Source organism: Uranotaenia lowii, chromosome 2 (genome assembly GCF_029784155.1).
Source record: "Uranotaenia lowii strain MFRU-FL chromosome 2, ASM2978415v1, whole genome shotgun sequence".
In the NCBI taxonomy this organism is placed as follows: Eukaryota; Metazoa; Arthropoda; class Insecta; order Diptera; family Culicidae; genus Uranotaenia; species Uranotaenia lowii.
In genome coordinates, this window is record NC_073692.1 from 23,586,721 (window position 1) to 23,600,617 (window position 13,897).

The 13,897-nt window shown below is 35.1% G+C and overlaps 2 protein-coding genes across 8 annotated transcripts in view; both read left to right on the plus strand.

Annotated features, from left to right (window-relative positions):
• Window positions 1-10,755, plus strand: part of LOC129744025 (protein bowel-like) — a 134,697-nt gene extending 123,942 nt beyond the window's left edge. The window contains exon 3 of the mRNA XM_055736341.1: window positions 467-10,755. Coding sequence (XP_055592316.1) covers window positions 467-1,934 — 1,468 coding nt within the window. The 3' untranslated portion in view covers window positions 1,935-10,755. The remainder of the gene's footprint in view (window positions 1-466) is intronic.
• The window catches only part of LOC129744023 (uncharacterized), a 724,779-nt gene that overhangs the window by 650,592 nt on the left and 60,290 nt on the right, over window positions 1-13,897 (plus strand). The gene's annotated exons all lie outside the window — the stretch shown is intronic.

Genomic DNA, 13,897 nt, shown 5'->3' on the forward strand with positions numbered 1-13,897 from the left:
TTCGGATATGTCTGTCATTTTGGACGAGGCTAAAACAAAAAACCAAACCCATTTCACCGGTGCTAAGGAGATAGATAGTGAAGAAGGCATGTTCGAAAAATTGTCTACCGTACAAGGCAAATTCGATGGTAGGAAAGGAGGAAGGTGATAGTTTGCACCATTCATTGCATTCGTTCGATAATTGGAACAAAATATTTTGCATGTAGAAATGTCCGTTGAGACTGCTTGAAAACATTGGAGAAAAGAGGGAATGGGGGACAGAAGTTGGAATGATTTCATTACATGAGACAGTTGCCCGCTTCCGAGGTCTGTCTCCTCCTGCCTGGTGCAAATATGGGGAAGTCAAAATGGAACATTGTACAATATATTAAACTGGAGAAGGGAGGACAAACAGACAACAACGAACTGCTCTCGGTAATTCGATATGTCTTAAAACGAGTTTTTTCTTTCTTTTTTCCAATTTCAGATACATCCATTCCAAGGAAAAGCCGTTCAAGTGCACAGAATGTGGCAAAGGTTTTTGTCAGTCGCGTACCCTGGCCGTGCACAAGATCCTGCACATGGAAGAGTCGCCCCACAAGTGCCCGGTTTGCAATCGTAGCTTCAATCAGCGCTCGAACCTGAAGACACATCTGCTGACCCACACGGATCACAAACCGTACGAGTGCAACTCATGCGGGAAAGTGTTCCGTCGGAATTGTGACCTGAGGCGTCATGCGTTGACCCATACGGTTGGCGATGTTCCGCCCGATTCGCTGGACGTCGGGGACGATGATCCGGCCCTGAGTGGCGACGAAGATGAATCGGTGCTGGAGGTTGACTCGCCTGTTCATTCGCCGGCAGGACGGGATCGATCTCGCTCGCCGCCGCTGGACATGCCCGTTTCCGCCGAGTTGGATGACGACTATCCGGACGAGGAAGATGACGAAAACGATGAAGACGAAACGATAAGCGTGGCGGGTCATCATGATCCAGATCCAACACCAGTAGTCCAGTGCCATCACGAGAGACCGACCGGATCAAAGAGTCCGTACACGATGCGTCCTCAGTACGATCATCCGGGTAAATTCTTTGGGCATCCGAGCACAGGAGATGAACCGAGTGGCGGTCCAGGGCCTCAACAACATCCGCACGATATGTTCATCCCGATGCTACACGTCCGAAGAGATCTGCATCACAAGATCGGTCTGCTGGGACGGGCTTCGTCAACCATAACGAGTGGTCTCACCGATCACGGCAATCCGTACTTTGGTCCAATTCCGTTGCGAAAACGAGCCATGGGTCCCGATGGGGAACCTCATCCAATCCTCGGAAGACCCCTGCTATCGGCGCATCTTCCTCCGGGAATGATCAATCATAGAGCCTCGCTCATAAAGCCGCCACCTGAAGAGCAGATCAAACCTTCATCCCATCATCATCCCCCGAGCTCACCCCACGATTCCCCAAACACTCCCATGATATCACCCAATGTTCCTTCTTCTCCGTCCCTTCTATCACCTCACCTCACTTCTCCCCTCCAACTTCCTCCGCCATCGAGCAGCCAACTGACAAATCCACAACAATCACATCTCCCCATGAATCTCGTCAGTCTTTCGAATCTCCAATCGGCCGCCCAAAACCAGCCTCCTCCTCAATCAATCTCAGCCTCAAACTCGGCTTCCCAACCGAACTCATCCCAGCAGCAGCAGCAACAACAACAACAGAACCAATCCTCATCCTCCTCAACCTCCACAGGAGGTGGTCCTCCACCCCAGCAATCCTCATCCTCGGCAAGTTCCTCCTCCCAATCCTCGAGCGCCTCAACGTCGGCAACATCGTCAAATCAGCCGTCGTCCTCCACGTCAGTAACATCCACAGCAACGAATCAGACTCCAGCGGCCGCTGCTGCTCCTCGCAAAACGGGCTTCAGCATAGAGGACATCATGCGCCGTTAGCCAGCGTCAATCCGAATGGAGGGCCACCTGCTGCTTCCGCGCGCGCTTTTCGCCTTGGCAGCTGAGCCGTTTTCGGGGATTGGAGCAATCAATCAATCCATCGCATCGCCCCGCTAGACCCAGATGGACGGTTTGTTTAGGATTGCCCCATGCATGCCTAATTAATGCTAATGAAATGTACAAAACTCTATGAGCAACTACTACAACAAAATACAACGATAAGAAGTGGAAGGAAAAAAGTTGTAATAAAATGGTAACAAACTTTTAGGTTTAGGAGAACTTATGATTAGGCAGACGATCGAATGATGAGTAGGTTCTGCTATCGAATGAATGGTTTAAAAAAACGGGAAAACACCCAGGGAGGGTGGCTTATTTAGAAGATGAAAAAACACAAAATCAAATGTGGTTCATGAAACAAAAGGAAACCACAAACCAGCAACGGTCAAAAGACGATAAAAGGAAATGATAGCTAACCGATTGGTTTTGAATGATCCCTTCAATCGATTTTTTAGTGGACATGCACCTTCACGATGACCGACTCAACTCGGATTACTGTCAGAGGGCTTCCGTTCCGTTTTCGTTGAAGACCTAATCAGCCGGATCCGTAGGACACAAGTTGGGGATTTGATTTTTTCCGATTTCCTTTTTCGAGCAAATTATACAAACCTTTTTTTTGTTTCGATTATAGTCGTTTTACCTTCTTTATGGCATTCGCGACTTTATCAACGTTTCAGTTGGCGGATCTTTATTGAAAGACTATCCGGCACAACTGTGTTCGATGTTTACTCTTGGGCTCGAACTCGCGGACATCGGCTCAGGAGACAACAGACTTGCCAACTGAGCTATATCACAAGCCCATTTTTCAAACCGATTTATGGGACGCATAAGAAATATTTAAATTTTTTATAAATGATCTATCGTTGGTTTGGTGAAGGTCCATGAACGCCGTGTTAGGTCCTCTACTCAAAAGATGTTATTTTTAAATGCCTTTGGTAAAATTGCCTCCAATTTGGTAAAAATCACAAATATAATCGAAGAGTCGAAATTCCGACCCAGAAACTAATGTAAACATTCAAGAATTGGTCCCTCATCGAGACACATCGAGTCACACAATTTAACATAAAATTTATCATTTTTTAAGAAAATTCCTATCAACAATCTCAAACACTTACAGTTGTCTTGACATTCTTGAAACAATTGAAAATGATATATAACGAGGAAAAATTAATTAAACCAATTTGTTCCAGACATAATCGGGCGCAAGTTTGCTACTTTTTTTAAATTTTCATATAAACCTAAATGTTTTGTCACATTTTTGTCATATTTGTAGGGTCTAACGGGTAAAAAAAACACTATTTTCACGATTTTTTTTTAGAGCTATCGTTCAAACAAATGTATTAAAATTTTTTGCATTATACAAAGCATTGTTATAAGAACATTAAGTATTTTTTTTTTCGTAGAAAAATGTTGAAAAATGAGCCGGTGACGGAGCACTTTCGAGGATGCCTTTTAGAAAACAGGATTTGCGGTGGACAGTGTATCTCAGCACAGAAAAACTTTAAAAAAATTTTTATGAAATTTTTTTGGTTGTTTGAAGTAAAAACTACGATTTTTCACGAAAAAATCCGCCATTTTTTATCTGTAAAATCTCCCCAAAGTAAAAACAAAAAAAAACGTTGGGGTCTGGTATTTTATATGTAGAAAATAAGTTCCAAATTTGAAAAGAATCGGTGAAGTAGTTTTCAAATGACGATGTCCACTGACTTTAGAAATGTGCTTTCGAGAAAAACGCGTTTGAAGTTTCTGCTCTAAAAATGATGCAGTATTAGATAAAAGGAGATAATGGCCTATAATTTCTACAGTTTTGCCTCGATTGACTTGAAAATTTGACACAACATTCTTGAAATGTTTTACAATAAGCAACTTAAAAAAAACGATTTTTTGAAAGTGTTAGACCCTCCCCCCTTAAGCTAAGATTGTCAGATTGCCCGGTTTTATCCGGGTTTGCCCGGATATTTAATACAAATTTTGAGAACAGTCCGGCCCGGCCCGGTTGCCCGGATTTTGTCCGGATTTATTCACTTTATTTGACAAATCAAACAAAAAAAAAACAACGAACGCTTCCAAAACCAATTTTTTTGAGCAAATTTTATAAAAATAATTATGAAAGGTTTTTCGGAAGCCTAAAAAACGATTCAAAATCATCGATGAGTTTTGATGAAAAAAAGGGGTTTTTTTCAAGTTTTCTTTCTTGGTTTTTGTTGAGTAATTTTTGGGTTTTGAGAAAGTTTGCCCGAATATTGCCTGGATTTATGCTGGTCACTTTTGGAATCAAATGCCCGAATTTTGCCATGTTTTCATATGAAATTGCCCGGTTTGTCCGGCCTGGATACGTGTTGGAAAAATTGGGCAACCTTATATTAAGCATCATTTCAATTTCGATGAAATGTTTGCCATTTTGTTGAGTAACTATTTCTCGCATGAGCTTTCATTACGTCGTATGAAACATCTTAATAATTCACAGAAAACTACTGCAAAAGTTATCAAAACAACTTATAAATTTGTTTTTCGCATAGGAAATATGTTGCCCAGGCTACAACAATTCTAAATGAAAAGAAGCTACGACTAGTTTATGTTATTTTTCATATTTTTTCGTTTGTTTACATTTTGTTTCAAACGACGCAATCGAAGCTCATACGAGATTTATTGTTTTTAGTCTCTTTTTGGTTTTGGATTTAAATAAAAAATCTTTAATTTCGCCATAAATATTTTCGTTTTTCTCTATACAGAAACAACGAAATACGTAGATTTAAATTGGTCAAAATATAATTATATGAATAGCAGTATTTTTTTGTTATGACTCATTTGAATTTTTCAACGTTTTCTTTCAAAAACAAATATACTCAAATGATGGTCAATGTTGCTGCATACATTCAGGGGCAAAAATTATGAACATATCTAAATATTTTTTGGCCTCAAAAACCAATGAAATTTTACCCTCATGCAGTTCCCTAGGCCCTTCCAATGTTCCTATGTTCTTTTTTCAATTCAAACTTAACCATTTGATAGGGTTTTAGGCATTTGTTCTATAAAGGCTTCGTCGTACAAAATGTCCGTTTTTTTTAATATCCAAAAATTATCATCGATTGACCATAAAAATAACTCTTAAACTATACCTGTACAATGGAAAAAAAGTTAAACTTTCATCTAAAATAACCCAATTGCTTCTTAATGCTATCGTTTTATCAGGAGAGATGTTTGTTTGTGAGTCTGCGAAAAAACAGATATTTCAAAAGTTTAAAACTACATTTTAAGTAATATAAACTCAATTTATAGGCTTTCAGTCGTAGAAAACCATTTTCAGATGTTTTAATTTCAGATTAAGTTAATGATGGTTATCTGCAAATCTTTCATGTTGATCAAAGTTCCCCCAGTTTACGGTACCTATTTTAAAATCTTTTTTCGGAATTTCTTTTGTTGATTTTATTCGGTGATGTTTTTAAAAAATTTGCTAGTTTTAAGTTTCAGTCCACTTTTATTCCATCATCTTAAGAAAAACGCTAGGGCCGTTTCTCTGCTCTAACTGAGACTGAGACGGCCATTGCAGGCGCTAAATTGCTCTTTTTCTGAGGATGGTCGAATAAAAGTAAACTGAAACGTAAAACTAACAATTTTTTTTAAAACATCACCGAACAAAATCAAAACCAAAAAACCCGAAAAATTACATCCAGCGACGATCTCAATGGTCGTGAACTACTTTAAACTCACCCAAATAAAGCTCGAAATGTAAGTTTGTGAACTCTAGAACTTTGTGCTAAATCTATTAGAATACTTGATATTAAGATCAAGTAATCTTTTTCAAATTCAGTTTTAGAATTATGTCTTATATTTCGAATTCAAACATGATTTGCGATACAAACTAATGAAGTATGAACCAAAATTTTGTTCCACATGTAGAATTGAAAATAGCATACTTTTCTGAATAAAAAAAAATAAATAAAACTTTTGAAATGATTTCTCTGTTTCTGAACCAAAAATCAAACTATTACGGGATCAATTTTTCCGGGTGTCGGGAGTCCGAGTTCAAAACCTTAGCTGAGATGAAAAAAATTCCTAGTAAAAATCAACAACTGAACTGGGGATCCCTAAATGAGATTTCTAATTCAAATTTCGTATCCGGAATTTACATTTTTTTTTTGCTAAGCTTGATTCAGGCCATCTGATTCAAAAATCAGATTCAAGGATGAAATTAAAAAATATCTAAAAAAAACTACAATTTTTAAGTAACTTTTTAATTACACCCCCTAACAAAAAATAGTTCAAAAGTTTAATAGGAAAATTTTATTGAGGAAGCAGACCCCAAAATTCAAGTTAAATCAGGAATTGATTCTAAGCTTAATTCCAGATGAAAATCCTAAATATTAAACAATTTTGAGAGTTTATTTTCAGTTCAGGCTTGATTATGAATCTAATATATGCGCTTTGTTTTTTTTAACAGTGAAAATTACTGCATTTAATACGATTTTTTTTAATGATATTAGAAAAATAAGAGTCGATTCGAGCCAAATTCGAACTTCTTACACGATATCCTTTTTTTTCCAAAATATGACCATCAAATGAAAAATGGCAATTTTAATTTTTGCCTGCAAATTCTCATTTTTTTCGTAAAATTGTATTCGTTCAGGTTATTGAATAAATTACAAATAAAAATTAATGATTTGTTTCAAGATTCTAAGATTGGGATAAAAATGAATTCAAACCACAAATGTTTAATTTCTTACTTTTAGTAATTTAATATTTTATCAATTAAAATGAAAAATCTTTTTTATCATCGTATTCTATTTTGAGAATCTATAACAAACAACTTTTTATAAAATTTCTTTATTACTGTTCAAGGAATATTTAAAGGAGGTAGTTCCAGGCCCTGCTGTAGTATTGGTAGAGACTGTATCGTCACAATCACGAGAAATCAGTTTATTTACTAGCAAATTTGCCATTTCCGTTGATAATTCGAAGAAATTTTCCATTTTTAAAACTTGCTATTCTAGAAAGATTCTAGCTCTTCAAGATGGGTACAAAATAAGTTGGATTTTCGATTATTTTTTATTTAAAATAGACCATTCAAGCTAGAAAGAATGGTGAACTCAAATTTGCAAAACTTTAAAATAAGTTCAAAGTCTTCTATGAAAATGTTCAAGTCAGTGCAGTTAAAGATTCTTATTATAATAAAGTAATCCATACACAAACTTTTATACAAAACAACAACTATTGCCATTTAAGTAAATCGAGTTAAAAATCATAAATTGATGTTCATTGTTCTGCATAAAAATTGAAAATGATAAACCGGCTGAATAAATCATGACAATCATTTGAACACTCAATAACTACCAGCTAGACCTTTTTAATGCTGAATTTTTCTTCATTTGTCTTTCATTTTTGTTTAAGCTTCAAGGAGACATTGCATTGCAAAAAATATAATGCCATCTTACAAGGTCCAAAAAATTTCAAAACATCGTGAAATAGAGGCCTGACATGAAGCCAATCAAGACAATCAAAATGAAATTGGAATTCATTTTTGTTCTTAAACGTGTTTTTCTTTGAAATTTCTGCCACTCGCATATTAATTTTCGATACATTCGCTGTTGTGACGTCACTGAAAAAAACCCAATATGGCTCTCGGCACTACGGCTAAATCAAAGCAATCGAAAGATTCTCTTTAGTTCAAACAAAAATCTTTCAAGGGGCAATCAAGGGAATACTCAACCAAGTAGGCTCACAAAACATATTATAGAGTCAAAGGCTTTTTTTTTTATTGTAAGACAAAGTTCATTATTCAAAAAAAATGTCAAAGACAAGCAGTCCACAAATTATACTTTTTTGTTGATTGCAAAATATGATTAAGAAAATCTTTACTTCTCCTAGAATTTTCTAAATAAATTTAGATAATTTTCAAATTCTTTATTCTGAATATGCATCTGTAGGTAGAATTCATAATTCTGAAATTAAATTTAAATTTCATTATAAATTCTAATTCAGAGTTCAGATTTAAAATCTAAATTGTAAATTTGAATTCGGAATTTGAAACTGTATTTTGAATCTTTCTGATGAAAAATGGAAAGCTATTTGAAAATCAACCATAGCTATGTCTGAATTTGATATATCCTTAAACTATTTTCTAAGCTTCATCGAGCTTCAAATCACCCAAAATTTTGTTTTTAGTTATGAATTCTAACTGCAAAACATGTGATTAGACATTTTCATAAAATTAGGGTGGCAGCCAAAAAGGTCATAACGGATTTCGAAAATCGACTATTAAATTTTGTAATTTGGATCAAAATACAGACCTGTGCAAAATTTCAGCTCAAAAGGACTTGATTGAGGGGTGTCTCAAAACGCCAAAAGTTTCGGTTTTCAGACCATCAAAAATACCCAAAGGGTGAACCAAAGCCAATCAGAACAAAATTTATTTTTGATGCCAATTACTCAGAAATGTTGAAAACGTCGGAATTATCTGGTATAATTTCGAAAAAAAATTTTTTTTCAAAAATCTACATTGAAACTCTAAAAATAGCGAAAGGGGGAACCAAAGGAAATCGTAAAAATCTTAATTTTAATTTTGATGCCGAATGACTTAAAAATGCTTAAAACCTCTGCTATGTGTTGTGAGCCTACTTGGTTGAATAATTCTACTGAATCAAAGCAATCATCCACGGTGATTCATTCAAACGGAAACGGAAAAATAGATTGCTTTGATTAAGCTTAAAAAGTCAAAATCTGGAGTTATCCCTTAAAAAGAATTTTGGACATAAATCGACTTTCTAGAATTTTTTCAAAAAACTGTCTATGTCCCAGAAAGTCTAATTTTGGCCAAGAATATTTTTTCGAGATAACGCCACATCTCGACGATTAAAAATCCGGGCAAACCCGGATAAATCCAAGCAATTTGGCAACCTCAACTATGAATGAATAATAGAAAAAAACAGGTTCTGATATTTCTTTTTTCCTAAAATTTTAAAAATTGCAATCTGGAATACTTAATTCTAATCTAAACTTCGAATATGGATTCCGAACCCAATTTTGATAACGAATTTCGAATCTGAACTCCAAATCTCATCTTCAAATTTGAACTGTAAGCTGAATCTGATATTTTAACCTGAGTTTATAATCTCGGTTCTGAATTTGAGTCGTGAAATTTGTTTTTTGAAATTTTATTCTTCATCTTGATTGATTCTTTAATTTCGATTCATTATCTGAATTCTTAACATGAATTCAAAATCAACGTTCTTATTCGGAATCTAAATTAAAGTTCTTGATATGGGTTTCTTAATCTGAAATCTGGATTCTAAACATGAATCTCGAATCAGGGTTCAGAGTGTGTGTGTGTTCTACATAAATCTAAGTTCTGTATTTTAGTTGCCAGTACGAGTTTTGAAGCTGCCTTGCAAATCTGAGTTCTTTATATGATTTTTGAATCTGGGCTTTAAAATAAGGATCTCAGTTTGTTCTCAGTATGCTTCTAAAGTTTGCATCGGAGTTCTGAAATCTGAGGACTCATATACACTTTATTCTTAATATGAAATCTAAATCAGTGCTGTAAATCTGAATATGGATTGTTAATTTCAAATTTGAACTCAAAACCTGATTTGAGAACTTGATATTTGAATCTCTGACTAATTTTGTGAAAGTTTATCAAGTTTTCCAAGGTTATTATCCATTGAAAATTACTTTAATATGTTGTATTCCTCAAATATGAGATCAGTAATTTCTTGCATTTTACAAGCAAATAGATGTTAGCTACCATTTCCTCATCTCTTCTTTTGAAACGGCTTAAAACTGATGTTTTAACTTGTTTTGTAAGAATAAGGTCATAACGAATAACACAAGAAAAAAAATCATTGGAAAAATGATTCGAAACCAACACAAAGTGTTGGTTTTGTCAAAAAAAAGATTTTTCTATCTCCCCAACAAACAAAAATCGATGATTGAACATAGCATAGGTGCATTTATGTTGAAATAAAAAATAAACTCGAGCGTGTGCTTGGGATTGAAAATCCACCTTGAAGGAAAACATCGAAATGCCATTTGGTCACACACTAATCTGAAATAGGACACCTCCAAGGATTAAAATTTTCCTTGTTCATAACATGAATAAAAAAAAAACTAAACGGTACTTTAACCAGGCTTCCATTTACGATACAATAAATATGATCAGTAGACATTTTTTTTAATGTTAAGTTTCTGTTGATAGTTTGGATCGAGAGTTTAGGAATAGGGCAGTTGTAAATTGAAAAGAAAAACGAAGGGTGAAAAATCGATGAAAGACAGCGTTAGTGATGATATTTGATAAGGATAGAGGACAAAATAAAAAAAAATGTACGCACGGAGAAGAATCAGGAACTCGTACAAGTTGCGGTTCCGATTAGTTGGTAGATTTCATATTGTACTTATTTTCTTAGTTTGAGTTTGATTTTTTGGTAGCTCAGTAGGACATTTCATTTGTCAAATCAGCTATTAGAGACAGTGGCACCATTTCATGTACATTTGCCATCGATTATGCTATAAACTTAGTTTCTAAAGTTCTAGCAATAGAAGTGCGACTCGAATACATATATATATATACATATATATATGTAGGTTAAACATAAGAAATATCAAGCGAAATCTCAGATTAGCTGTTAGTTTTCTACGATAAGTTATTTGTGATTCGTGTAAACGGTATTATTTTACTCCACCCCATCAGAAGGGCTCCTGAAAAATGTGCGGCCAATTGTACTTATCTCAATCGAGACGACTTCGGAAAAAAGACAAATAAAGGGCTTAAAAGTTATTTTAAATGTATAAATAAAATTTTTGCTATTCATTGAAAGATATCACATGACCAGTTTAAACTAATTTTTCTCTCGAAATTTTAGCAACAAATAAAACAAGACGGATTATCATCAGTGAGAAGATGCGACATCTTTTAAATCAATAAAAAAACCCAAGATGGCAAAATTCATAAGAAAACGAGATAAACTGACAGCTGAAAAATGACTTCAACCAAAGACGAAACAATGTTTCGAGGAGCAAAGAAACAAGATATGTTGGTATTCCCCCCCAAAGAAGTCGCGCCTCTAAGCTGAGCGTCAGCCATGCTTCGTTAAACTTTATTACCGTAATCGGATTATCCGAGATTCGGCTTAAGCGATCTCGCGTGATTGGGCTTGGTGGTGCGCTTGGTGTTTGGTTGGTGAATAAAAATTCTGAAGATTGGTCCTTGCTGCTTAATTTTTTCTGCATATCAAGATTTGAATGACATTGAACATTTTTCCTAAAAATAAATTTGAAATATGAGCAATTTTTTCGGAAGAATTTGATAAACTGACAAAAATAGGCAGTGATGTCCAAAATTTTTCATGAAAATTTTACTTGTAATATTTTGCATGTGTCAACTAACGGTCGCCACGGAAGGAAAAAAAATCTACATACGCACAATGTATATCCAACAGGGGGGCGGTCCAAAAACGGGTCTAGTTTATGGATACCAGATTTTTTTCAGCACATATCCGAGCTGGGAAAATCCTGGTTTTTTAAACCTTGCAAAATTCGAGCATTTAATTCCGGGCAATCAAGAACGTTTTGGTCAAAATCTAGCCATTATTGAATAAAAATTAAGAAGACAACAAGTAATTACTTTTTACAAAACAGAGGGGAGAGATGAAAGATCTCCACTGCTGGCGATCAGGAGCCAGTTTCCTAACTTCCTGCCAGCTAAGGTTCTCGTCAACTGTGCGGATTTCAGCGGCTAGACTACGCCGCCGCGAGTTTCTGGCCTGCCTCTTCTTCGATGCCCATCTGAATTCCAGTCTAGCGCCTCTCTGCAAATCTCGTATTCATTCCTTCGCAGCATGTGCCTAATCCATCTCCACTTACGTTCCCGAATCTCGATTTCTAGCGCCTTTTGGTGACACCGGCGATGAAGTTCTACGTTTGAGATCCAGTTGCCAGGTCACCAAGCGCGGATGATACTCCGCAGGCAGCGATTCACAAAAACTTGCAGATTTCGCGTCGTCACCGCATATGTGTAGGGGAACTGGGTATAAAATGCGCAGTCTGGACAAGATTCATCAGTATTTCACTAAATAAACATTGTTCAACATTTCTGAAAATGACAGTTTGTTCTATTTGCACTTTTATGCGTTTATAAACATTTAAGGACCTTCTAAGTTTTCTATATTGCGGAAATTTAACAAAAAACGAATACACAATTTTTTAGGAGCTTTTCTTGCAATTTTTCAACTTTTCTCGTAAGGAATTACGGCATCTATCAACATTTACCTGGCATCTGTTCCAATGATGAACATTGGTCTTGACAATCATCACACAACAAAAAATTTCCTTATTCAATTAATTTTGCTATTATTTTAAAAGGTTATTAATAAACATGTCTAGGCAGGGCAAAACGCCCTACACACTAGTAAATTTCTAGTGTAAATTTATGTCAAATTGGATGCACAAAATTGAAGCATCACTTTTGACATAAAATTACAATGAAGAAAGACACAAACGCTTGAAGCCATAAAATATCGAAGATTTGATGCACAAAATTGAAGCATTGCATTTGACGTAGAATTAGATCCCATTTCTTTTAAATTAACCAAAACCAAAATCTATTCGTTTTGGGAGATGTCATCTTTGATAATCAAATACATGTAGGCGAAATTCATTGTAAAGAAGTTTTATTTCAATTACACTACATTTTTTTTGGCTATTCACATTTGTAGAAGGTAATCATCGTTGTTGATGAACTTAGCATTAGTATTTATATGCTATTATTAAAGTTATTTCTACCTTACTTTAGTTTTGAACTGTAAAATGTTTCTATATAGAAGTTTATAAATAAAATTACTACAGCTATTGATTTAGCAAATTATTTTCTAACATTTGGCTTTTTGGAAATGGGTTTCCAACAAAAAATCGGTACTAATCTTTAGGCTTGTTACAATTTTTCAATTTACTGAGATTTTTTTTTTGAAGAATTCAAATTTGACGTAGAAGTTGAATCATTTCAAAGTATTTTGCAAAACTTTGAGTTCATTTACTACACTCAAATATTTGTTAATTAAACGCCCTAGTTTATACGTTATGCTATAGAAATGACTTAAAAATGTTCCACATTTTCCACAGATAACCTCATACGCCTGAATATAGACAGTGTATTTGTTTTTGGATTATAATGGTTTTTTTTAGCCTTACTTTAAAATGTTTCTATATTGAAGTTGATACAGTAGGTACTGTCGAAGATCAAATAAAAGAAGATAACGTTGTTATCAAACATGTACATAGATTTATGCTTCATAGCTTGCCTCATTATTATTATTTTTTTGTTTCGATTATAGTCGTTTTACCATCTTTATGGCATTCGCGACTTTATCAATGTTACAGTTGACGGATCGTTATTGAAAAACTTATCCGGTACAACTGTGTTCGATGTTTACTCTTGGGCTCGAACTCGCGGAATAAATTATTTTCATTTTTGTTATTATAAAAGTTCGATATACTTACCTTGTAGTACCAAAGTGGAGGCAATATGCGAACCAAAGTTTGCTCACCTTGAAAATGTAAAACTTTTTATTGCGTTTTCAACAATTTGATAGCAACTTTGCTTTGCACAAAATCTTAGGATTGTACAACTTACAACTTTCTATTGACTGACTTACAATTTGATTAGAATTTCCTTTTCCAGGTAGCCTGAGGTTTGTACAACGTTTTTCACCATTTAGTACAATTTATTGTTACTGTATCCCAAAGCAAGTATATTTTTCCCTTATCACGATTTTACTATGAATCGCCGTGAACCCACAAAATTGAACCATATACAACTTCATATATACCTTCCCTCAGTCTCGAGCTCACAACGTTCCGATCCCTGTCCTTCGATACTTCATCGGCGCCATTTCATGTTGATAAAAACAAGCAAATTT